At 39.7% G+C, this 26582-nt stretch overlaps 1 protein-coding gene across 2 annotated transcripts; it reads left to right on the top strand.

The window, feature by feature from the left end:
• Window positions 1-2489: 2489 nt before the first annotated feature.
• Window positions 2490-25669, top strand: RNASET2 (ribonuclease T2). 2 transcript variants are annotated; one of them, XM_027634039.1, is made up of 10 exons: window positions 2490-2587; window positions 7434-7538; window positions 9939-10005; window positions 14465-14520; window positions 15443-15500; window positions 16299-16369; window positions 21299-21412; window positions 23633-23678; window positions 23890-23964; window positions 25311-25669. In XM_027634039.1, the coding sequence occupies exons 2-10, from the start codon at window positions 7450-7452 to the stop codon at window positions 25500-25502; spliced, it is 768 nt and encodes a 255-aa protein (XP_027489840.1). In that variant the 5' UTR covers window positions 2490-2587; window positions 7434-7449; the 3' UTR covers window positions 25503-25669. The 2 variants fall into 2 exon arrangements, with proteins under 2 accessions (XP_027489840.1, XP_027489839.1); XM_027634038.1 differs by lacking the exon at window positions 2490-2587 and adding an exon at window positions 3179-3274.
• Window positions 25670-26582: the final 913 nt, after the last annotated feature.

The raw sequence follows: 26582 nt of genomic DNA, 5'->3' as shown, positions 1-26582 counted from the left end.
CGCGGGCGGCGGGCGGGAAGTTCAAAAGGGGGCGGCGGTAACGGCTGAACTGGGCAACCGCCCAGCTCCGTCAGCGGCCCCTCAGACCCTCCCTCCTTCCCGCCAGGTTCGAACACAAGGAGCCATACGAGGAGTGACTGAGCCCGTTCAGCCTGGAGGAGAGTGAAGGGAGACGTCATTACAGTCTACAACTCCCTCACGAGGGGAAGAGGAGAGGCAGACACTGATCTCTCCTTTCTGGTGACCAGTGACGGGACCTGAGGGAATGACCTGAAATTGTGTCAGGCGAAGTTTAGGTTGGATATTAGAAAAAGGTTCTTCACTGTAACAGGCTCCTCAGGGAAGTGGTCAGAGCACAAAACCTTCCAGAGTTCAAGACGCGTTTGGGTGATACTCTCAGGCACGTGGTGTGACTCTTGGGGTGTCCTGTGCAGGACACCCCGCAGGGACGGGAGTCGGGCACAATCCTTGTGGGTCTCTTCCAACTCTGAATATTCTGTGATTCTGAACGCCAAACCAAGCCACCTTCACCCACACCCGCTGGCTACAGGTGCTCTGTATTTGGGTTTAAGGGGCAAACAGCTCCCGCTCTGGGGCAGAGTGCAGTCCCTGGGCTCTGTAGAGGGCAACTACCCCGGGCGGATCTCAGTCAGGGAGACAAAATTTGAAAGTCTCTGTCTGGATTCTTAAATCCTAATCTAAATGTAAACCGCTGAAAGGTGGAAAAATGTATTCTTCTGAAGGGTTTAATATAAAATCTTTAAGAAAGATGAATCATGCCAACCTCATTTTGGGTTGTTTGGGTTTTTTTCAAGGCCACACGTTTCAGCATATAAACATACAGAAATCTAGGATACTACTACATTTGTTGAGAATTTTTTTGAGGAAAATGTTACTTTCATGAAATTTAAAAGAAACTTTTCAAATATTCTGACATTTCCTCATTTTTTCCACCACATTCTAGTCACAGCATCATGATTGTTAATAGCCATCAGGAGATAAGCCAATAAAGAAATAAAAGATCATAGTACACAAATGAATATTAAATGGAAAGTCTTGAGGAGACAGTTGTCCCAAACAGCTTTCCATCGTCTTTCTCATACCTCTCAAAAACATTCTCTTTAATAACACGTGCACTATTTCATGATATTGTGACATAAAAATATGGTTTCCTTGTCCTAATACCTTAAGAGCATACAGTATTTTAGCATAGCTTTGGATCTCTCTCTGAAACCACATTAATGGGAAACTTGTCTTTGGGGTTAGTTTTCACCAAGTGCAGTGTTAATTTGGCAACCTCAGAGAGCAAATCCCTATTGCACCTTGAAACACAATTAACACTGGAGTCCAAGACCTTGCAAGCTAGAATGTTCGTGCAGTACAGCCCACTCTTTTCAACTCCAGTCTGCAAAGATAAAATCAGGCTGAGTGTCCTTATCTACTGACTCTTCATGGGCAGTGACAAAGACTTCAGATGGAGCTGTAATGTCCTCAGCAGCAGGAAGAGCAGTGCTGCATACAAGGATCTGGAAAGCTTCACTATTTTTAACTCTTCAACAAAATTTCTGAAGCTTTTGATACCTATTAGACACTGTCAGAGACAAGAGCAGATGGATCACTCATTCCATCCAGCACAACATTTTCATGTTTGCACAGAAAGGTGGGCAAAGAGATTATTTTTGCCTCATCCTTCTTCTTACGGTGTAAATGTGTAAACATAATTAAAAAAATTTACCAGTGAATCAACCTGAGACTTTGAACAAAGATCTTATTATAAAGACTGTAATTAATCTGTTTAAAACAAATGTTGTTTTGCTTGTGGAAGCAGATCTGCCCACATATTTCTCAAGTGCATTAATAGAGGATGGCTGTGACATATCCCCCCTAGTCCAAAACTATACAAGTTGATTAACAATCACGCTTTTTATTTATGATTCACACATTGGCAGAGAAAGAAAGGTGAGAATATGTTTCATAGTTTACAACAGCGCTGAGAAAACAGTAAATCAAGTCCTGCCTGGAACATTTGTGACTCATCCCTTGGGGCTCCTTCCTCAGAAACTTGCTACTGTTTTCAAACACGACTGTTAGCTTTTCAGACTTCCCTCGCTATTTTGGAGAAGCGCGCCACAGACACCCGTGTCAGCATTTCTCTGTTCCCCTTGCGTTAGTCAGTAGGGTCCTCGTTGCACTCTCGAAGACCTCTGTGCCGCACAAATTCTCGGTAGGAAACCAATTACAGTTAAAGCCTAGAATATGCTAAAGAAGAACCAACCAAACCAGCAAAACCACGCACACCAATTCTGCCTTCCGCAGGCCCCCGGCGCTCCTAACTTGCCCGCGCTCACATGGACCCGCTCGCCGGGGCGCCCGGCTGGCCAAGAGGATGCCGCGGGAATGCTACCGCCCCCCGAGCGCTCAGGCTGGGGGTCTGGAGCAGCCGGCAATCCCCGCTCAGGCCGCAGGGAGCCGCCGCCGGAGGTGCCGCTCCCTCCGCCCTCCCGCCCGCCTCTGGGGCGGGGCTGTGCGCGGCGCGGAGAGAGGCCCGGGCGGCTCAGGCGGGCAGGGCAGGAGCAGCGGGCGGAAGGTAACGCGGGCAGGGGGGCTCCGGGCAGGGCCGAGGTGTGGTGAGGTCTGAACGCGAGGCAGCGAAGGTCGGATTTGAGAGTCTCCCTGCTGCTCCCTCTTCCCGTCCCCTGCCCGCCGTGGGGCTGCGTGGCCGTGGCAGCAGCCGGGCAGGAGCAGGTTGTGTTCGGCCCGCCCGAGGTGTGTCTGTGGAAGCCAGTGAGATTCTTACTTGCGCGAAGTTAGGTGGGACTTGCAGGCCTGGAACGGGCTCAAATCATGTTAGGTTTTTATGCCTTAAATTCCCTGTGTAGCACATCGGAAGTCAGCCAAAGGCATGGTAGCATTTCTCAGAGCTGGGAAGACTGTTAATAGTTCTTTTTACACTTGGCATCAGCTTTGGCATGCACCCGTCGTTTGCAGGCATCCCGCTACCGGTGCTGGGGTGATTTGCATTTCTTACAATTTGGGAAAACGCCTCTGTAATGATCCACAGCAAGCGCTTATGGTGTCGGGAAGTTACATCTCGTATCGGTGCCCAGAGCAGAGCAGTTTGTCAGTGTGCGAGGGAGTCGAGGTGGCGCCGCCCTCGGGACTTCCCCAGGAAGCCAGCCACTGAAGCCTCTGCGGCTCGAGTTCTGCCTTGAATTGTACTTTGCAAGAGAAGTAGCGAGGAAGTAATGCTAAAAAGCTCGCTGCGGCAGTGGACGTGAGTATTGCTTCCTTAAAGTGCTTCTTGTAGTTACTGAGGCTATCACTCCTGCCTGGGATGAATGATTAGCTCGGAGTCGACTGTGGAAGTAAAACTTGCTGGAGCTAAGAGCATTGTTATAAATTAAATTAATGCTTCTGGTATACGGTGTTGTTACTCGGCTTGTCTAACGCGTTGTGGCAGAGGCAGTGCGCGTTGCCTTGTTTGGGATGCGACCAAAACCTTGGGTGTTCATTTTTGGGCCTTTAGACTCTAGGCTAGCTGTCCTAGGTCTTACTGTGGACGTTGTTGTCAGCATTTAGCAGCGTCTGTGCTATCTGATAGCCATGGGAGTCCTCTGCTAATGCTTGAGTGCTCTTCTGCAGTCTCTTCTCTATTCTGGTTCTATGTGCTGAATTAAAGTGTAGAGCTGGAAATTTTGTATAAATCTGGGGTTTATTAGTCAAAATAGTTGCTAAAAGCAAAAAAAGAAAGTACGGGAGTAAAATATAGGTGACTAATCGCTAGTGTCCCAAAAAAGCATGTGCTGTGTCAGTAGTCCCCTCAAGATGGTATATTAGAATTCAAACTGTGGTGAATGTGTTAAAGAAAGATTTCCTCACTATTTATTACAAGTTCACTCTAGTCTTCTATAAGTCTGGGCAGATAACTTTGATAACAGCTTGGAACAATGCTAACATAGCTGAAAGTGACCTTATCCTGACTGATTTGCTAAGACACACACAGACGTTTTGTGCATTCCTATTCCAGGTATAGTAAACCAAGTGTCATCCCATAGCTATTCTTACTCTTTGGAATTTTATCCATAATGAACATGATTTGGCAGCCTAGTTTCAAATTTTTTGTATGTGTGCAGGTTTCATTTTGAAGTTCTAAGTTTTCTTCATTATGAAGTCTTGGAACATCATGACTTTTTTTTTAACTTTCATATATGAAATCCCAGTTTCTTATAAGAGAGGAATTGGTGTAAGAGTTATTAAATCGATTCTTTCTTGTATTTGTGCAATTAGTAACCTAGTGCAATTTTTAGCAAACAGAAGCAATTTTTATTAAAAACGGATGTGCTTCATACAGCTTAGCTGTTAAGATAGTTTTAATTTGGATGTATATTTCCTCAAATGTGCATCATTTGGGTGCTTTTCAGGTGAGATTAATGCACTTTTCGCCTTTCACCATCAATGTCACAGTCCAGTAAATCTTGGTCAGCTTGAGTAAATCATTCAGTTTGTCATGATAGTTGTGGTAGCTGCAGTATTGTCTTCTGAGCTAAAACGTTAGAGTTTATTGCTTATCAGTGGAGAAAAAAGTAAAAGTTAGAGGTTGGGGCTTTCAGCTTTACTCACTGTCTCTGTAGTCCCTATGTTCTGGCTGCAGGGTGCAGAGCAATATGCAGAATAAATCAGCAGATTCTACTGTTCTGATAGCAGCATTTTTTGAAGCCCCGTTTGTTCCAGGTCGTTTTTTGATCGAGTGTAAGAGTCCTATGAGAAAGAAGGGTAGTTGGCTTGATACTTTTTTCAACTTAATCACTGGAAAAAAGTTTCTGCCAGCCTGCCAACTTAACTCATACCAGTTTGCAAAAGAAATGGCATAATGCTTGCTGGTTTATTTTGCTTTCATAATTATTTCCTTAAGGTGTTTCCACACCTATGTACAATGCAGCCTTTTTTGGTGATGTGTGGCATTACTGTCTGTTAAGTGGTACTTTCTGCTTTTATAGGTAGGGCAGAATCTTACATGAATCTCTCAGAATCTTACACTCCTTACATCTCTCAGTGTTTTATCTTGGGTACATAATTTATCATGCAGAAATGTAGTCTTGCTTGGTTGGTTTTTGGTCAAAAGTAATAGTAGATGAAATCATTTAACGGGTCTGTAAGGGAGAATCTCACGTCATTAATTCCTGCGGCTCAAGTGATGTGAGTGGAGATCGCTTAAAATGCAGAACTCTTGGGGAAATTGGATACACAGCAATTAATTACTTATTTGTGACTTTTTTTTATACACTGTGTGAGTATATAAATTTCTTTAATACAACATATATGTCTTGCTTCGGTGAGCTTTTGATAAAGATCAGTTCTACATTATTGATTGCTTTGCTCTACAAGTAGCACGCTCCAAATGATCAGAAAATTAACAGTTGGAAACTAATATTTATCTTCTAATATCTTCTATTAGGCTAAGTACCTAGATAATGTATTAATTACAAATTAGAGAGGCATTAATACATGAAATAGAAGAATGTCTTAAAAAGTGTTAGTTTCTTCACAATTTAGCAAAACCTGCTGATAAATTTAGCTTGTTAGTCATTATTCCTTGTTGCCCAAACCCCTCACGGAGTTTTGAAATCTCCACACATTTTGCAAACTGGGAGGCTGCCTCACTGATTTCAGCTCAGCCATGACTTTTGAGGAACTGCAAGGTGGGGCTTGTGAGGGGCCTGCAAGCTGGGTCCAGAGCCATGCAATAACAGTGAGAAAATGGACTCTTGTTTATAATGAGCTGTGGGTCAGAATTACACTGAGTTTTCTTAAGTTAGCTTTAATGGCTGAATCGGCAATGTCTTTACTGGTGTCAAAACAGGCTTTATTTGACTATTATATGGGTGAATTAAAAAGCTTTCATAGAAAAAAGAATATGACTTGTGTAGTGAGTGGTCTTAGAAGGGTCACCTAGATTACATGCAGTGTCTTGTAGTGCTTTATTTTAAGGTTCTTGTTTTGAGAAGGTTGGAAAGTAGATTTGGTGAGGCTTTAATCATTATCATGGCTGGGCTTCGTGAACGAAGATTTGGGAAAGGTCTCTACCCACGTTTGTTGCAAGCACACTGGTGGCTAAAAAGGCCAATATGAGACAGGCATGTCCGATTGCAAAAGGCACAGCAGAAAGACTCCTTAGGTGGTATATTCTGCAAGGCACGATTCTTTCTGTGTTGCCTTTTCTCCTCAAGAGTGATCCTGCGTGCTTTCTCAAAAGCATCAGCAGCGTTATAGATGGTGTGTCTCCAGGCCTCCCGATTGGAGGCCAGAGTAGACCAGTTATGTTGATCAATAAGGCCAAGGCTGAGATGTTGTTTCAGGGAGTCCCTGTATCTTCTCTTCAGGGCTCCTCTCTTGCAGCAGCCAGTGGCAAGTTCACGATAAAGCAAGATCTTAGGGAGGCGGTGGTCCTTCATCCTTGAGACGTGCCCTGCCCAGGGCAGCTGTGTTCTCAGCAACATGGCCTCAATGCTTGTGACTGCTGCTTGTTCTAAAACAGATGTATTAGTCTTTAATAATTGCATGTAAATACACACATGCACATCTGTTTCTAGGAGGTAGCATTGGAAATGCTGTGAAATATCTGGCGGATGCAGGAGATGGTTGGGGTTTTTTGACCTGTGCCAAGTGAAAGTCCTTCTACTGGTGAAGGTTAAGTTGATTTTTTTTTTTATCTCCTGATTTTTAAGGTCCATTAGTAGGCAAATTGTGCATGGTTTCATAGAGGCTATGTCAGATTTATAACAAGAACAGAACCTAATCTAGTTTTAGCAGCAATTTTTTTTAATACCAGTTTAGTAGTCAGCTGGAATTTGGAGAGAATTTGGACATCATCTTTGGCTTTCTGTATGTTTCTAAGATCAACCTTTTTCAATCCAACATGAATATTCAATATTAAGTTCAAAATTTCTTTAATGAATCACTTCAGGCATTTAAGCTGACCACAAGTAGAGTCTTAAATTAAAATGCAGTTGTGTAAAAGATTTATGTATTTCTATTTATTGGAAGGTGGCTCTATTGGCACTGTGTGCAAGTAAGGGAAAAAAAAAAAGAAATTATGATCTCAACCTTGATGCCATCAGTTTATGAAAATTAGCATACAAGCTGGGGAATCAGGCACAACCTTCAAAGAGATACCCTCAGGCACATGGTGTGACTCTTGGTGATCCTGTGCAGGGCTAGGAGTTGGACTCAATGATCCTTGTGGATTCCTTCCAACTTGGCATATTCTGTGATTCTTTATGAATCTGTGAGATCTTCATTTTACCCATGGTTGTAAATCTAGCCTAGAGTTACCCTGTTGCCTGGTGTTTCTGAGATAGTAGTGTTTTTCTGCATTTTGACTTGTAAGTGCATTGGATAAGTAACAGATTTCTTCTTTTAACACCTTTTTACAGCTATCTGATTAACAAAATGAAACCTGCAAAGCTGCACTGTTGGATTCTGGGTTGGTTTTCTATGGCACTATGTTGTTGGTGTACTTCAGATAAATTCACTCAAAGGTAAGTTATGCTTTCAAAAGAAGTGTCTGACAGCTCATTCTTAAGTGCAGATCAGAATGGTTTAACTTCTGATGAGGTAAACTTTCTTATTATGTACTATTTTTGATGCGTTATTCTTCTGCTAAGTGACTGTTAAAATGAGGCGTGTGCATTAAGTGGAGGAGCAGGGATCATGCCTAAGAAAACCTTTACTTTTATTAATATGCCAACATGAAAAAAGAGGGAAACTTAAATTACATTTGTTGCACTTAAAACTTGTGCAATCTTGTTTTAAACAAGTCATTTAGACTTGTGGTGTAGTAATGGCAAAAATTGGAAATAATTTTGAAACCTATAACAAAAAAACTGTAATCATCCCTATGGCACGAACTGTTTCATTATATATCTTTTTTTTCTTCCTTGCTCATTTCTCTGTTCCGGTAATTTAAAATTCCTTTTCATACGGCATCCCAACTGGGGCTGGATCAATGCTGCACAGCCTTTTGGTGGTTGCTGCACTTAGCAAAATCTGAGTTTCAATACCGGTGGGCCACACCACAAATCACACCCTTCTATGGTAAAAGCTCAAATTCCTGTTGCATTATATGAGGAAATAAACTTTTCGCCTTCTTTTCAAAACTTTGGCAAAAGAATGGTTAAGGGTGCCTAGATCAGTGCTGAACTTCATATAATAGCTGCATTGCCCCTGATTGGTAGCTTAGACACTGTGCTGCTGTTTCCTGAATCCCCTGGGCTTAGGCTGTGGCTTGGCATCTTGGGGACAGGAGCAGTTCTAGAAGCACATTCCTGAGCTGCACAGAGCAGGATAACTTGGGTCAAAAGAAAGGGAAATACCTCTGAAGCTGGATGGGTATTGAAAATGGCTTTCCTTGGATTCCAGTTCTGAGCTTAAGTTTCTAAAACTTGCTTTGTTTAGTAAGTTCAGTTTTCTGACCTATCCTTAGCCAAAATGTGTGTTCTAGGAGAACTTGTTTTGGCATGAATAACATTGCAGAAGTTCAGCTGCTATTTCAAGGACAGATGAAAGGAAGGATTTTTTTTGAGCAAGGAAACAAACTGCTCTGCAATATAGAGGAATTCCTCTATTCAAGTTTGCACAGCAACAGTAAAGACCCAGAGAGAAGTGTTAATAGTTTTCATTGTGGCTCTGCCTGGTCAGAGCTATTCTCTTAAATTAAAAAACGTAAATACATGTGAATGCTTAAGAGAAAATGTGTCCATTGCAAAGTAGAAAAAACAGAGGAAAAAAATTGAGAAGTGATGGAATGCGGGATGCTCCCTACTTTTTCAGGTTAAGAAGTAACCTCCCCCCTTATTTTTTTTTTGTAGTATAACCTCTGGCAAGAACTGATGACAGACATGTGACTATTAGCTTCCAGAAAATAACAATTTATTTTGACAGTTCTGCACATAATGCTGTCAGTTTGAACAATTTACAGTTCTGTTGATTTTTTCCCATTTGCTGTTTAATCACTTTGTGTGGTTGCTTAATAACTAAATCTATTTACTCTAGTGTCTGATGCAATAGGCTCTTTATTTACTTCTAGTTTAACCAGAATAAGTCTGCTCCAAACGGTTGGAAAATACCTCTGTAGAAGTGTTATGGTACAGGCTTCTAACACTTTTTGAACAAATTTTTGAAGGTTTTTTTTTTTTTACTTCTGCATAAGAATAACACTGGTGCCTCTGTGAGTTATAGATCTCTTATTCTAAGAGGTTTTGAAACAGATATGCTCTTGTAAAATACACAGTACTCCTTTGGTTCTTCCTCAGGCAACCTAAACTTAAGACACTGTCATGGTTTGATCATTTGTTAAATGTTGAAAAATTACTTAATTTTTAGTAAGCATTTAAAAAAGGTACTGTTTGAATTAAGTATCTATAAACTGAGAAAGTCAACATTTTTGAGATTTATGGTTTGTACTTTACCTTTTATTCTGGTTTTTTTTGTTGGTTTTTTTAATCTAAAAGTTGGGAGACGCAAGACCCAGTTACATCTCCTGTAGTGTCAACTGCATTGTTTGTGGTTGGTTGTAATCTTTCTTTTCTAGAAGAGTAGTTACAGTTCCAAGAAGGCTGTATACTTTTTTCCCCCAGATAATATGCTTATCAAGAAGAACTAGAAGATTCTTAACATCCTTAAAAAAGACACCTTTTTTAGAAGGTATTAATTTTTGTTGTAAAAGTGTGCCAGTAAGTGCTCTCCTAAATATAAAACAACAATGTATTTCTTATATATTTAGGAAATGCAAAGCATATGGACATAGAGTGCCAGAAGGAGAATTTGTTTAACAATGGGGGGGGTATTAACAGGTTTCTAGTTATAATGTTTCTCTGTGCTTTGTTAGTTTGAAGTTCTTTTTAAAATGCTTGAGGAAGAATAAATTTATCTTTCTCCAGTGACAACCACCCTCATACCTGGAAAAAGCTTTATCTTGCTCATCATTGGCCAGTGACTGTATGTAAGGTGAGATTTTTTGTAGTTTATTCTCTTTTATCCTAACAAAGGTAGCCTTGGACAATAAATGTGCGAAAATAGAATGAATAAAGCCCATTAAGCATTTAATCTTGGTTTTGCCCTTATATCTTTATAAAGGCTTTGGCTGATCTTGATGCAACTCTTGCTACTTCCCCTGCACTCCAGAGCAACTCTAAACAGGACAAGGTTGTGGTGCGTTACAGATACAGTAGTGAGTGTAGGACATACTGCACACTAAGCTTGTTAAATAATTTGTTAGTTGTAAAGTTAATCCCAGATTTTCACCAGACCATAAGAAGACTTGCCTGCCTTCTTTGACTGAAGACAACAGATCAGTACATGAACTGTCTGCTGCACAATAAGTTTTTGCTTTTGTAGTGCGGGCTCCAGTATGTCAATGATGTCATCAAATATTGATTCGGTCAGGAAAAAGAGAGCTATAAAGCTGTTGTGACAGGTGTCTCTGAGTATTTCTGCATTTTTCTGTATTTGAAGGGTGGGAAGCAAAAATGTACTCAACCCTCCAAAATATGTCTGTCAAAAGCACTGCTAAGAGGTCTACTACTTGAGTCCCTTCTGCTATTAAATGCCTATTACTATCTGATAAGTAGAACACTTTTCCTGTGCTGGAAATACTCAGAGGCCTCTTCTCATACAGCGAAGTTAAAAATATGCAATACTTCTAAATGAAAGACATGATCAGATTTACTGATCACAGTAAATGACACGACAGTAATGAACTTTGTGGATAATGGAGGTGCTTCAGTTTCAGACAAATGTCTCTGGAGCCAAAAAGGTGTCTTCAGCTTATTACTATAATAGAGTCTTATTTTTTTGTGGTACTTTTTGTACTTTTTTATTTCTCATTCCTATTTCTGGAAATACATATGAAAGCAGTAGCAGCAAAAGTCACAAGCTGCCAAATATCTGAGGAAAAGTAGATGTACTTTACATTACTTAAATGTGGTGGGCAAGTATCAGCAACAAAACTCAGATGTGCATGACTGATTGAGGCCAAGGACCAAGACTAGTCTTTTTATTTTTTGCTTGCCTGTTTTTGAGGGGAAATAAGGACTGATTTGATGCAATATGTGTCTAATTTTCCATTGATTAAACATCATTTTTACTGACTTCAGGCAGAGATGTGTCCAAGAGTTTATAGTGCCTGGCACAAGTGGGTGTTCAGTCAGTAGCAGTGCAAACCCTTGCTTACATGAATGAGATGCGAACAATTAAAAAAAAATCAAATTAAGACACAAAACAACCAACGAATCAAACCTCTACCAACCAGTTTTCCCACTGTATATTTATGCTGGCTACTCCTCTTAATTCCTGGGTGGTGCTATTGGTAAATTGACAAATAACATTTATAACCTTCCAGTGAATTTATAATCAATAATTAAAGATATTGAGCATCAGAAGGTATAGGCATTCTTCCACTTGGTTGATTCCTTATGATCTTCTGTAGTAAGAGGTAAACAGAACCATTCAAAGAAGTGAAGAAAAAGTGAAATTGAAATAATTGTGAGTTTTTTTCCCAGTTTCACGTCACTGAGTCTTATGAAGAAACAGAATCTCAGCTGTAGTCCCATAACAGCTTTCTTTTTGTTACATAAAAGCAGTTCCTAAATCCAACTGTGGGCCTTTTTTTTTTTTTTTTTTTTTTTTAAGAATGTAGATCCTTCTGCATGTTTGGTGTATTTATATATGATAACTGTTTTGTTTCAGGGAGTAAATATTTTTACTGTCATTCTTCATATTAAAACTGTTGACATGAAGTTGAAAGGAAAAATAGCTATGTGAAGCAAAACTCATAGCATTTATGTAAAAAACTTTTGAGACACTCCTTTCTGAAAGTACTTATTAGTTTATACTTCCTGTATAAAGGAATCTGATGATAGACTCTTTCCTACATACCGTGTACTTGAGAGGATAAACACATGAAAGGTTTTAGCTTATCAGCTTGTGCTAGAAATGTGTTCAACAAGAAGTAAATTTGTTTTATTTCCCTCCTCCTAAATTTTTTCAGCAACCTTAGGTCCATTCGTTGGTTTGGTTTACCCCTGGGGGTGGGGAGAAGTAGGAAGGGGAATAATTACACACTCTTTGGGGGAGAGAAATCGAAGAGGTAAGCTCTCTCCACAGTTTCAAAAGCAAGGATTTTTCATAGAAGTTGTGATGTATCATTACAAAACCACACTTAAAATTTATCTTCATTAAATAGATGGCTTAGTTAAGCAGGGTGGTTGGAAGGGAGAGCAGGATTAAATATTTCACTTCCCAGAAGCTTACTTTTTATTTAAACTTGGTGTATCCACGTGATCCAGTAGCACTACTCTGTTGTCTGTACAAGGTTCTGTACCAAGGGACTTGTAACTGGGGCAGCTCAACAGGTAACACTTCTGTGACAGTTTGATGGGTTTTCACTTTTTGGCATTTCAGAGGTGAAAAAAGCTTCAACGCTTCTGGCACATGCTGTTTGTGCAATGTCTTACTGTTACAAATAGGCTAAGCTCTCTGCTGCAACATTCCCTCTCAGCATGGTGGATGCTTTAAAGTCTTACTGGCACTTTTCTCAGTTTTGTAGATCATGTATAGTTAATTTGCATTTTTTTGATTATCATACTACTTTAAAACAGGAGAAAACAATGTTCCTTTTTCAAATTAATCTAAATATATAAGGCTTTCTGGGGTCCAATATCTCCGTGAAAATACATATTTGTGCCCTTGTTTCAAGTCAACTGTTGCCTGGGTTTGAATTAATCCTCCAGCAGTCAGTCCATGATAAACAGGAAGGCTGCCAAGAAGTGTTTTTGCAGAAGCAGGCAGTGGTAGCCAGCTTTTCAGACTAGCACTTGCTTGATTTATGATATTGATTTAAAATTAACATTGGAAAAATACTAAGCCTAGAATTATCAAGAAGGATGAATGAAGCTGGCCAAAGCATGTGAGGCATGAACTAATGTGTTTTAGGTTGCATTGACCACTCAGTTCTGCCAACACACAGGGTAACACCAAGAGCCTGATGAAATGTGTTGAAGAAACTGCTAATGAGTGCCTGAATAGGGGAAAACTAATTCCAAAATTAAAATACTCTTGAGTTTTCCATTAGCATGGAAGACCTGAGAAAGGCAGTTAGATTGGATAAGGAGCACAATTGAACTGTTCTTGTTGCCACTCTCAGCTGAGCAGGCCACTGGCTATTGATGTGCTGTATTTTGGGCTAGATAGCCAAACTCTTTCAGCTCCACAAAGCTTGTGTCATGACAGGAGCAATATTGTTTAGGAGTTTGCAGTATGTGTTTGTTCAAAATACTTCTTTCAGGAAAAAAAGCTCTTGCTGGGTTTAATTGCTTCTGTTGTTGGTGGCAAGAGAGGAGAGGAAGGAAATGGAACAGAACAAGACAGTCTTGCAGAGCTTGCATATTTGCTGCCACTGGCCTCTGGCATGTGGAAGGCAATTAGTGAGATTACAGGCTTGTCTTTGCTCTTCACTGCACTCTACTCTTCCTCTGGCATCTCATAAAAGGCATTGTGGCATAATTAAGACAGGATGCAGAGCCAAAAAGGAAACCTATTATTATGGGGAAAGAAACTCTGAGGAGGTTGTTAGTTAATGGCAGAAAATGTTTACCAAAAAGAGCCATAATTACTAAGCAGAATAATCAGGAAAAATGCAGTAATGGTATTTTATGATGTTTGAAGTTGAATTTTTTTGTTTTGTTTTGTTCAGGAATATGTCTCTGCTCTAAACAATAGTTAATGTGTAGGGTATTTCTCATATATTATCAACAGTTTTGATTTGGGGCTTTTTGTTTGTTTGCATTTGTAGGAATGAATATAGTCTTTCCTCTTCTCTCTATTCTCTTGTCCCTCAAGTCAAAATATTTAAAAAATAAATTCTAGCCATTTTACTAGGAATAAACAACCTATTTAATCTCTTTGTTGTATTTTTTCCTCTTAATATAAAAATAAAACTAATCCTGAATACTTAAGGAAGGTTTTGTGCTTATCTAATGTATTTTATTTTGGTAGTTTTTATTTTAATGGCTCTTTGAAAAGATCTGGTGATAAGAAAAATACAGGGAGCTGCCACTTGAAATATGATAAATGCAGATAAAGCTCCATTAATTTAGCATGGGTCAGGCTATTCTCTATTACCTCAGAACTGTCCTTTGTCTTCTTTTTATGCTGTGTGTTCAGGATATCTCCTGGTATTCACTGGATCTGCTTCAAAATTTTCATGCCAGTTTGTCTCTGCTAAGTGACATAATCTATGACAGCTTCAAGCAACTGGGGTGCACCAGTTTCTTATATGTAAAAGTTATATAGTAAGAGTTCTCATGTCTCACTAGAACCTCGGGCCATCAGTGAATGAGGTTTTGTTTTTTTCCCTCTAAACCAGTGGACACATACAACAAATATTCTGTATTTTTGTTTTCTACAGATGACTGCTAATGATTGTCAAGACCCTCCAAAGTACTGGACAATCCATGGACTGTGGTATGATCATAGGGTGTTTTTATTTCAGCTGGGAAAAGAAAAATCAAATCTTGTACCAGGATGTTTGGTGGCTTGGAGTTTTGGTTTGTTTTTGTTTGTTTGTTTTTGTCTTAATCTGTCTGTTCTTATGATTCCTTGAAACAAAATCAAAACCCTGTGGTTTGACGTAAAACTGAAATACACTTCTGTATCTCATGACTTGCTGAGCTTCTGAAATCCTCTTGCCACATGAGTATTTTATTCATATGTCTCCTTATAAGATTGGTAGTATTCTCAACCAGAAAGGGAAATATAGTTTACCCTTTTTTTTTTTTTCTGAGTACACAGAATTTGTTAATATCTCATGACTGCTTGTGGCTTTAATTGTCTTAACTCAGTACAAGTACTGCAAAAGTATAGGAAAAACCAATTTGTTTTCAAGTAATCAACTCACTGGAATTGGTGCCAATGGCAGCAATTCAAAAGTTTTCCTGATAAATAAACATAAAAAATCAGTACAGAAGTTTGTTAAGCTATGCCTCCTGGAAAAGTGAACAGCATTATGACTAGATTCCCCGTGAGGGTCTTGGTGATACTGCAGAAGCATCAGTTGGTGCAGCAGTTGAGAAGGTCAGTGCTGTTAGTGCCACCAATGACGTCATGTGCAAGGTCCCTCCATATCATTGACACACCAATTTGACTTTTACACAGAATGAGAGGGACTGGAAGGCCAAAGAAAGAACTTCGTCATGAGGAATCTTTTGGTCGTAATTAACATCCTCAATATAGATTCTGATGGGTTACTTGCATTTTTAAGTAAATTCTCCAGCTGTAATCCTGCATATTTAAAATTCCTGCCAATGATACAAAATAGAATGCTATTAGTTACATTTAGTGAGTAAGGAGACATATTTTTCCACTTTTTTATTTTTTGCTTCCCCAGGCCTGACAAAGGTGAAGACTGTAATAGGACATGGCATTTCAATGTCACTGAGATTAAGGTATGTATTTAAAACAAAAACAGACATACCAAGCAGAGCTGACTGCAATTACTTTTGCACATCCTACATGCAAAATCTGTAGCTTATAACATTTCACTCTTAATGTTTGCTGAGAGGTATGGGTTTTTTTAAGGACTCCAGAAATTCATTAGGTTCTTCTGGTACAACTTGAAGTTGCAGTGCTTGTGATCATTAGCAGCTGCGCCTACTTGGATTTTGTGGACATGTGGTTTGACTCATTCAGCCATATCCTCTTATCCACATACACGGTGGATCTGCAGTGGCAAAAACTACCTGTGAAAGAGATTACAGTCAGTTGATGTTCTTTCTTTACATTTTCTACTGTGCAGCCAGAACTCAGAAAATAAAAGAGTTAAGAGTACAGTGTTCTGTGTGTTTTCTCCTAGGGCATTAGTCCTTTTAGATTCTTTTTCTGATTAAAAAAATCCATATTTCACTCACATGTTGTAAACAGGGATAAGAGATTTGAGCGGACAAATGTGAAAAGCTGCATGTTTGAACAACTTCTGCAGGGACAGTTGAAGGAAAATCTCTACTTTGAGGCAGTGTGTCAGTATAAGTGCATTCAGATATTTAGGTAGGTGTATCAATTTGTTGTTTCCCACAACAGCATTTTCGGAATACTGGGGAAAAGGACCTTTTTCTGCACTAAATGTTTCAGTTGGGGATGTCGAAAGATGAGGCTTCAGTTACAGAAAATGTATTAGTGTATGTAGATTGTGTAAGACATAGCTGTTCAACACTGTAGGTGCATTTATTAACTGTGATTTTTTTTAGGATCTTATGTCAGACATGAGACACTATTGGCCCGATGTGCTTCATTCGTCTCTGAATCGCACCCAGTTCTGGTGAGTATAAAAAAAACAAACCTAAAAACCATTTTGGATATTATTTTATAAAAAATCCATTTGAGTAGTTCTTCAGGTGAGATGTGTGTGAGAAACAGTGTCCAGGAGGCAGCGTGTCTTGTCAGTCTCATTTAGTATATAAATCTTTTTTCTTGTAAAATGCAGGTGTTGAAGAGAGGGCTCTGGCAGAGGTTTTGGAGAAATGAAACTTAGTGAGGAAATGTTTCCTCCCTTTGTCCCCAGGGAAGAGAAACAGGTGCTGTCAACACAATAAATCTGAATAGCAGTAGCACTCTGGGATGTCACAGCTAGCTGCAGGAGAAGCTTCCAGGTCTCTTTTCCTAGCTAGATTCACTGTGTTGCTAGCCTTGAGAGAGCTTTCCTTTTGGGCTTCCTCACAGAGGAGGAAATAGAAAAATAGAATGCACTGTATCATCCTAGCCACATCCCTACAGAATTCTCTCTTTTTACTTACTTTCCTAGCAGCCTAAAATCAGAGCTCAGGATTTATTTAGAGATAATCTGCTTGATGCATGGGAAGGGAGAAGGAGATTTTGATCTCCTTTGACAACAGTACTCTTTTCCTTTTCTGCTGTTTTTCTCTTGGCTTCTGAATAATCAGGCACTTGGACCAGAGAGTGGTATTGGTGTATTTTAGTTTGCACAGGCTTTGGTTCAAGCGCACTGTTTTAAACTAAAATCATCAGCCGTGCAAGTGAATTTGCTGAACCATGAGCTGCACCAGCCAAGGTATAGATGTGCAATTTGTTCTTCCAGATCTACAGTGAAAGTGGTAACATCAGATAAGAAGCAGAGCAAATAGCTAGAGGAAATAGCATTTAAAGCCATCTCAACCAGAAGTGCCTGTAAGTTTTCCTTTTAATTGGATGACTGCTTCTTCCTTGTGTCACTAGGGAAAAGCTTTGAAGGGAACATGCAATTCTTCTAGTGTTGTCTTTGCTCTACAGAAGACACTTGTCCTCAGAGTCTTAAACTAGTCCTAGAAGTGTCTTATGGCAACCTAAAGTTGCAGCTGTCAAAAGTGGTGGTCTCACTTTTTCCTCCCTCCAGTCCTCTCTTCTTACACTGCTGGGGAGAGAATGACTCCTGGGTGGTAGCACAGGTTTATGCCACTTTAAACTGTTCCTGGAATTAGAATAAGAAAAATGTGTTGTAAATCTAGCACCTCCTGTGCCCTGACCACCTACCTGTTCATAAAACCATGTGCATACCAGTCCTTATTTTATTATCAAAGTACATTGGTAGGCACAGCAGAAAGACTCCTTAGGTGGTAAATTCTGCAAGACACGATTCTTTCTGTGTTGTCTTTTCTCCTCAAGAGTGATCCTGTGTGTGTTCTCAAAGGAAACAGCAGCGTTATAGATGGTGTGTCTCCAGACCTCCCGATTTGAGGCCAGAGTAGACCAGTTAAGTTGAGCCTTTTGCAGTCGGATGTGTCTATCTCGTATTTGCCTCATTAGCCACCAGTTTACTTGTAACAAATGTGGATAGAGCCTTCCTAAATCTTTGTTTGCAAAGCCTGGCCATGATGAACATTGGTAGGCAGCTGCTGTGAACAGGCATAATCAAAACTTTTTCCCTTTCAGTTCAAGGCTAGCAAATAACACTTATTTCAATACCTGGAAATAGAATTAGAAATACAGCAGTCAGGTTCTAACACTGTAACTGGTATTTTGATTGACAGAGTAATTCACTCCCTATCACAAGTGCCCTGTAATTGGAAGCTGTAACTGCAGATTTTGTAAATGCAAGCTTTTAAGACAACTGAAAGCCAGTAAGGGCCCATTGTACATCTCTCTTCAGTTAAAATACTATATTTACTCAGAAATAAAAAAAAAAAAGAACTAAAACAACTTTGTAGTGTAAACTGCAGTATATACTGTAGTCAGCACTGGTGAGGCCACACCTGGAGTACTGCGTCCAGTTCTGGGCCCCTCAGTTCAGGAAGGATATTGAGGTGCTGGAGCAGGTCCAGAGAAGAGCAACAAGGCTGGTGAAGGGACTCAAACACAGGTCCTATGAGGAGAGGCTGAGGGAGCTGGGGTTGTTTAGCCTGGAGAAGAGGAGGCTCAGGGGAGACCTCGTCACTCTCTACAACTCCCTGAAAGGAGGTTGTAGCCAGGTGGGGGTTGGTCTCTTCTCCCAGCCAACTCCCCAGACAGGAGGTCATGGTCTTAAGCTCTGCCAGGGGAGGTTTAGGTTAGATATTAGGAAGAAATTCTTTACAGCGAGGGTAATTGGGCATTGGAATGGGCTGCCCAGGGAAGTGGTGGATTCTCTGTCCCTGGAGGTTTTTAAGATGAGACTGGATGTGGCACTTAGTGCCTTGGTCTAGTAACCACAACAGTAGTGGATCAAGGGTTGGACTTGATGATCTTGGAGGTCCCTTCCAACCCAGCTGATTCTATGATTCTATGATACCTGCTACAGTAGAAATGAGAATCTGAAAGTAAAACTGACTATTCATGATTTTCATTATTGTAAACTAAAGTAATCTTAATTGGGTGAAGGCCATGAGCAGTGACAAGCAAAAAGGGTATTGAATATCTTAGCATATCATATCAGGGTTTCCCCAAGACTGCTGTAATTGTGTAATATGTTTCTTCCTGACTTTGCCTCTAACTGCAGCCATGGCTTAAAAGGGGAGGTAAGGAATCTTCCTGGTGATTTGAGGATGGCTGTGGGTGCTTCTATAAGGGTAATGGTACATCTCTGTTCACCTTATTAACTTACAAACTGTGAAAATTGTCATCCAAGAGTTTGAATTGGACAGGATAAAATGCCTTAATATAGGACAAAGACTAATATGTGCTTTGTATCTCAAAAGTAATTAACTGAAACCATCCATTATATGGTAGTTAATATTTTTGGACCAAATAAAAATTTCTAGAGCAAGAAAATTCCTTTCAGGATGGTTTATATTTATACATATGGTATAGAAGAAGGAATCTGTGTTTAACCTATAGGACAGCTGGGTGTCCAAAGTCTTTTAGATTTTGTGTTTTACACACCTTCTTTGTTTCTACTGTGATAATGAGCCAGTCTTCAAGCTAGATGGTTTCTCTAATCCTTGGACCCACCTGATATGCTCCTGACTTTGTCACATCTGCGTTACTTTGTTCTTTGGGGAGCTCTGTCCTTGTACAAAACAGGAAACAAAATCTCTTTGAAGTTTGTCTTCTTTTCCACACAGCTGAGTTGTACCAGTTTCATTCCTTTGTACATCTGCAGCTCTCTGAGACTTAATTTGTAGGACTTTATCTCTGAGGTATGCAAGTGTAACATTTATTCTTAGCAGCATCATAGAGAAAATATGGTAACATAGTGGAACCCAATCTAGTGCTGTAAGCCCCACTGCCGTGTACCTGCCATAACACCTCTGTCCTACAGGGAGGAAAAATGTTCCATGGAGTTACTGACAGTAGGCATATGTACTCTGTGCTACTGCCTATCTCACAGGCACAAGAGTTGTAGAAGGATAGTGGCCTTCGTGAACACTGGTAGCTGTGTTCTGGGTCCACATGCCACCCAGCCATGAGCTGAGGCTCAAGTTGAATTAGCTTGTCTTACTGTGGTCTAGGTGCATCTCAGTGAGTAACATTGAGCCATTAATTCTTCTGATTTCTAAACAAACTATTTTATGTTGTTCCCTGGTACCTGCAGCTCCTTCATTTCCTAACTGCTTCAGTTTGCATTTACAAGGAAGAGGTGAGGATGGAATTTGATATGCCTGTGCTGAATGGTCAGAATTAGCTGCATCTGCATAATTATTTCTATGCTTTTTTTACATGGCTGTGCTGCAAAATAAAGTAGCACTGTGAAAAGTGATTTGAAATTTGAAAAGAGAGAATTAAAAAAAAAAAAGACTCCCATCTGAAATCCATAGGCAGGCTTATTAAAGTATTTCAGTAGACTTTAGAATTGATAGAAATATATGATTAGCTTTTACCCATTTTTTGTCCTATTTGAATTTGTTTGCCATAAAATTGTAAGAAGTTCTTTTGCACTGTGTTCCTTGCTATTAGAGGAATTGATGGTGAACTAGGAGCAAGACTTGACAGCAGGCCTATGAAAATACTGCCACAGGCCAAAGTAAAAGTTAATGCTAAAGTCTTGTTCTAAGCAGCTTGTGCGGTTTCTCTGTTCCACACAGAGTAAGGCTTAATCCTTTGAGTTCTGAAAAATTTTTAGTGCTTTGAAAGTGCATTTAACATAAAAGACTCACAGAATCACAGAATATGTCAAATTGGAAGGGACCCACAAAGGTCATCAAGTCCAACCCTTAGCTCTGCGCAGGACCATCCCTAAGAGTCACACCATCATTCAAATGCTTCTTGAACTACGTCAGGCTTGGTGCTGTGACCACTTCCCTGGGGAGACTGTTTCAGCAAAGAACCTTTTTCTCATATCCAACCTAAACTTCCCCTGACACCACTTCAGGCCATTTCCTCAGGTCCTGTCACCGGTCACCAGAGAGAAGAGATCAGAGTCTGACACTCCTCTTAAGAGCAAGTTGTAGACTGTGATGAGGTCTCCCCTCAGTCTCCCCTTCTCCAGTATGAACAAATGAAATGACCTCAGTCTTGTCTGAAACATAAAACGTTTAGAGATACTTGTTTTCTAGGCAAATTCTTGCCATTCTGACCTCCAGACATCTCTTTGCAATACGCTGGGAGATCGCTGTATCATAAGAGTATGATACATATTTACTTCATAAATATTTGGATGTTGCTAAAATTGAAATGGTGGGAGTGATCTTTCTTGGTTTTGCTTTTTTATATGTGTACAGTGTCTACTTCACATGTGTAGCCTTTCAGATACTTGATTTAAGTATAATGAATAGCTTGCACAACATATATGTATGCAAATAATATTTTCTAAAATTTAAGTTTTGCTTTTATCTTATAGGAAACATGAGTGGGACAAACATGGCACTTGTGCAGCCACACTCGAGGTCCTCAATTCTCAGAAAAAATACTTTGGTAAAGCCTTAGAACTCTACCAGCATGTTGATCTCAACAGGTACAATGAACTCAGTGGTCTACCTTTTATTTCAAACAGTTTCTAAAAGTTTCAAATCTAGCCTAAAATGAAAGTCTAAATCTGATGGCAGAAGGAAAATTACTGTAAATTATTTTTAGTATTGACATTCAGAAGAAGGGTTGTGTACTCTGAGAAGCATGTCTCTGGTCATATCAGAGTCTGGTAAGCCAACACTGTCTTCACAGCATCACTGTAGACAGTGTGAGCCGGTAGATTTTTGAGAAGCTGTGTTGGCTATATCTCTCTACCAAAAGCTGAGGTACCTGTAAAATTCTAAATTAAGTGATGAAGCTGCCCACACTTCTGACTCATACTGAGGCCCAAACACTTGTTTTTTAAGACAGTGCTCTGCTCAGAGAAAAGCTGCAGGCAAAATTGTGCAGAACATCCTGGGAAAAGGCTGAGAGGTGACAGCAAGACAGGATGTTCTGAAGGGCAGTGTTCAGCTGCTGCAAGTAGCCCTCTCCTGTCCTTTCCAACAACCCCGATATGACCTTCTTGCTTTGTCCTAGGGACTGATTCCTCCTTATGGTTCCAAAGTACTGGCCATTCCAGATTCAAAATCTTGATGGGGAATGTTGTGGCTTGTCCAAGCACTGTAGGTATGCATTCTGACTGCAGGTGAATGTCAGAAAGAGTCCTTTCCTGATCAGTGCTTGGTATGGATGAGAGAATGTTTGACTTAAATTTTTTGATCATGAATTGTCTATCTGTATTAGTAGACAGTATCTGAGAGAGGAAATTGTTTTGTATCTAAAAACATACCTTAAAAAAAGCCCAACAAAACAACCCAACAAAAGGGAAAAATCCTGTTTATGTTCTGTCAGTGTCTTGTCCAAGAAATCTCCTAACCAAAGTCTCATTTAGTTTGCATATCCACAAAGGAAATAAGTCTTTCTTCCCTCCTGCCTCCATTTTTGTAGGTGTGTTTTAAAAGCAGATTTCTGTAGACACGGTGCTTAAGAGCATGTCATATGTAGTGTTAAAATTAATAATGTCTGATAAACCAATTGCCTAAGTAGCTGTAATGGTGTGACTAAAACATGTACAGATGGTACAGTGACCGTTTATTTGACTCTGCATCAGCATGTGCAACACTGCAAAAGAATAGAGACTGAAGCATGTTGAAATTAATTGCTCAGAGCTTATTATCCATTGTAAAAATTAATATAATTAATGTTATCTTTACTTAAAAGAATGAAGACTGTCAGTGTTCTCACTGTATTTCATTTATACTTAAATGAGAAAATTTAATGTTAGTGATTTAAAAAATTGTTTCCTAAAAGCAAATTATTAAAAAGAGGACATCATGCAGAGTTCTGTAAGAATTAACAGAACATTGTCTATTTATTGACCTCCTTATATCCAGTGTAAAATGACTATGTAAAACAGCTTGTCTGTTGAGTAAAGTCTTCCCTGTGCTGAACCTGACCTTGGAAGGATTGAGCATTATCAGCACTTATGAATTAAATTCTGCAAGATACTGATCATAGCCACTCCTTAGAGAAGAAGCTGGGACACAGAGACTCATCACGTGTTGGGTCCTGAGTCTTGTCAGCTTGGAAATGTGGACTCCCCTCAGGACTGAATCCAAAGGAAGGGGTATCCAGGCTAGAGGTTCTTGAGTGTTACCTCGTTTCTCTTATGTGAACAACTTTTCTTTTCAAAAACATATTTGTTAGGAATAATTTCTGCCCTGACATTAATGTTGATCCAGATTCACCCACCGTATCCTTCTCCCAGCGTACTCTGTGCATCCCACCGCAGCAAGCCCACCCAGTGTTCAATTATGAGAGTGCCCAGAGCAGCCTCACGAGTCTGCCTCTGTCTCCTCCTGGTGGCAGGAACACAGAGTGGTTTCAAGGCAAGGGAAAGGAGGCAATTAAACTGCATGCCCTACCTGGCACTGAACGGAGCACTCTGCAAGTCCCTTTCCCCTAGTGATACCTGAACGCTCAGCTATCCCAGCTCCTCAGATTCAGGTGGGTGAGAGGGTTCTTCCTGACCCTACTGAGTTAGATGGGAAATGGCCCTTTAGAAAAGGGGAACCTTTCCTAGGCCTGGCAAAGATTGGAAGACAAGTTGCCCTTGCTCCCCATCACTGTAATGCCAAATTCTCCTTGAGATTATCTGATTTACCTAATGATTATGAAGGTATGTTTGCAGGAAACATGGAAAAATGTTTTATCTTTGTTTCAGTTGTCTCTTGAAAGCTGGGATAAAGCCAAGCAGTTCATATTACAAGGTAAGAGGTGATCTTTTACAAAACAAAATCATGTGCGTGCACTTTTTTCAGCAGGAGTCAACTAATTTCTATGGAACAAGTGATCTTTCTAAAATTGGATTGTTTTTTAAGGTTGTGCTTTTTCTAAAAGTTTGTGTGAGCTTAGCAGGTGTGGGAGCTGTTGAAAGATGTACTTGTGACATTAATCTCTATAAGCTTTTTAATTTTTCAGATGACTGCCATAAAGGAAGCTCTTACAAGATTTTATGGTGTAATGCCCAAGATCCAATGCCTTCCTCCAGAAGAGGTAAAAACCCCAAACAAACAAACACTCCCTAAACTTTCCAAAATGGAAAAAAAGCAAAAATTTTTTTAAAGCATTTTTATTAAAAAGAAAAAGGCAAAAATAGAGTAAAAAAAATCTTCAGTATGGTGAAACTTAGGTCTAGGTGTTCCTTGTGTATGCATCTCTTTGCATTTAGATATTGCTTGATTCTTGGAGTTGAGTTTATAAAAACATTGCTTACATACTGGCACCACTGAGTTCAATTTATGTTATTGTTACCACAGTCTTAATGCAGAAATATTGTTACTGCAGGAAGTGTCCATTCTTTACCTACTACCTTTGCTCCAGAAAGTGGGAGCACGGGGTTTTAAAGGTCTCTTTGTCTTAAAAGACCTAGACATCTCTTGTGTGAATACCAAAACCACCATGCTACAGTTGTTGCTGTAGCTGAGCACTTTTCACTCCACCTGCTAAAGCTTAATAGCAAATTACTAAAGCCAAGAAGAGTAAGTTACTTGAAGCAACAAAGGAATATTAGTTGAATATCACCCACCTATTGATGTTAAAGACATACAGAGCTAATGCCAAGCCCAGTTTCTAGCTCTGTTCACTGTAGTTCTGCCATTGCTTTTAGTACAGTTGGGATACTGCCCCAGTTATGTGAAAGTAATTTACAGCTTGGGTCTCCTGTGCTTAACAGCTGAAGGTAATGGGTAAGAGAAATTAAAAAGTACGTCCCAGTTATTTAAAGATAATCCTTTTCAGAGTTTCAGCCTTGTCCATGCCTGAAGTGCAGGATGGAGGTACTTTGATGTTTGAAACATATTGCACCCTTGCTGTTCTTAAGTTTCTTAAAAAAAAAAAAAAAACAACCACAAAAACCCCCTAAAACAAGCAAACCCACCCAACAACACTACCTCAAACTAACAACAAAAAATCCCTCACCACGGTTAGTTTTGTCTTATACATATGTTTTATCCTGCTTAGTTGTTTCAAAACCAGTCTTTTTCCACATAAACTTTGTTAGACCTGAGCATTAGGGGGATTTTCATGTAATCTTTTTGCCACATGAGAGGCCGCTGTGCCTGTCTGCTTTATTCATGGACAATATTTTTCTTCCTAGCCTGTTCTTTAGTCCAAAAATGACATTTCTGCTCCTTTTGACAGCTTGGTTTTGTATTCTTTTCAGTAAAAGCTATTATAAAATTGAGTTTCTTTTCTCACTTTTGGAGAATTTTATTTGTTTCAATTCTTGTCCTGCTATGTACCCTTCAATATTCACAGAGTTCAACCAGAGCTCATCATTAAGGTGAATAGCTTCTCTGCATTTCTCCCCATAAAGCTGATCTTATCCCTCATGTTTCTAGGGTGAAGAAGCACAGACAATTGGCCAGATTGAATTCTGCTTCACCAAAGAACTGCAACTAAGAAACTGCACAGCACTGAAGGGTGGATCCAATGCAATGCAGGATCCCTTGAAGCTTGGAACTGAGGAGTTGTCTGTCTGCAATGATACTCTCCCAACCTATTATCCTTCAGAGGTCCAAGATCACAAATGAAGCCATATGAGTTTGAAAACCTTTTTAAACAGCAACAAAAAAATGTAATTATTGTAATATTACAACCCCCTGTCCATATCACAGGCATACTGTGAAGATCTCTGCTGGAAAACACAGTTCTTTTGCCATTAAAGGAGAATGGTCAACATGACAGGATTGGAATCTGATTTATAGCTTTGTCTGGCTTTTTTTGCCTGCTTATGGTTTGAATCAATGTTCAAAAGAGAACTGTGACTTAATTTCTCTTGCAGTTAAGTCACTTTAGCCACTTTTGGTTTTTACCAATGAGTCAGGGAAATTATGTAATTTTTTGTTTTGAAAGGATGATTGTCTCTCTGAGATGAGATGACAATTGCTTGAGAAGAAAGTACTGTAAACAAAAAGAACTTTAAGACCTGACTGGAGGTACATTTCCAGACATAATACCTGCTGCCTTGCATAAATTTGCTCTCCAGAAATGCAGAACAGAGACATTGTCCTCTGAGGTGTTAAACCTTTCCTCACTCAGGGATCACAGCTGACCAAAGACAACTTTCGTATAACTTCTTAGTGTGAAGTTCTCCAGGGTTGGGCTTCTCTGCCTAAAAGACTCCAGGAAGACTGTATTTGTAGCCTTACCTATTCTTTGATTATTGTTGCAAAGTAGCTCCATACAGTCTTGAGGAACAACTGATCTTAGAACTTAATGCTAGTATAGGAAAATTTTAGGCCCTAGAAATGTGTTGTTATTAATTTTTTGTTGTATTTGAACATTTAGCATTATACACAAGTGTGTCTGCACTTCTATATAAAACTGAGATTGTCGTGTAGTCACTTTATTCCAAGAAACAGCTTTTTATAGTTGAAACAATAAATGCTACAGGATTTTCAGTAAAAAGTGCAAATATTGGCAGTAGTGCATCTGTACTCCATAGTAATCAGTAACATGACACAAAGTTGGATGTTTCCAAAGGGGACCAAACTTCGATGATGTCCTCTACACAGTGCTGTGTTGTTCTGTATGTCTCAAATTGTCTTTCAAAGAAAGACACTTATGGCTCAGGGAACCATCTGTTAGAAGAATATTACTGTGAAAACATG

This window comes from Corapipo altera, unplaced genomic scaffold, assembly GCF_003945725.1.
Source record: "Corapipo altera isolate COAL_440 unplaced genomic scaffold, ASM394572v1 2b, whole genome shotgun sequence".
In the NCBI taxonomy this organism is placed as follows: Eukaryota; Metazoa; Chordata; class Aves; order Passeriformes; family Pipridae; genus Corapipo; species Corapipo altera.
The sequence above is the reverse complement of the archived record's forward strand: the minus strand, read 5'-3'. Positions and strand labels throughout refer to the sequence as shown.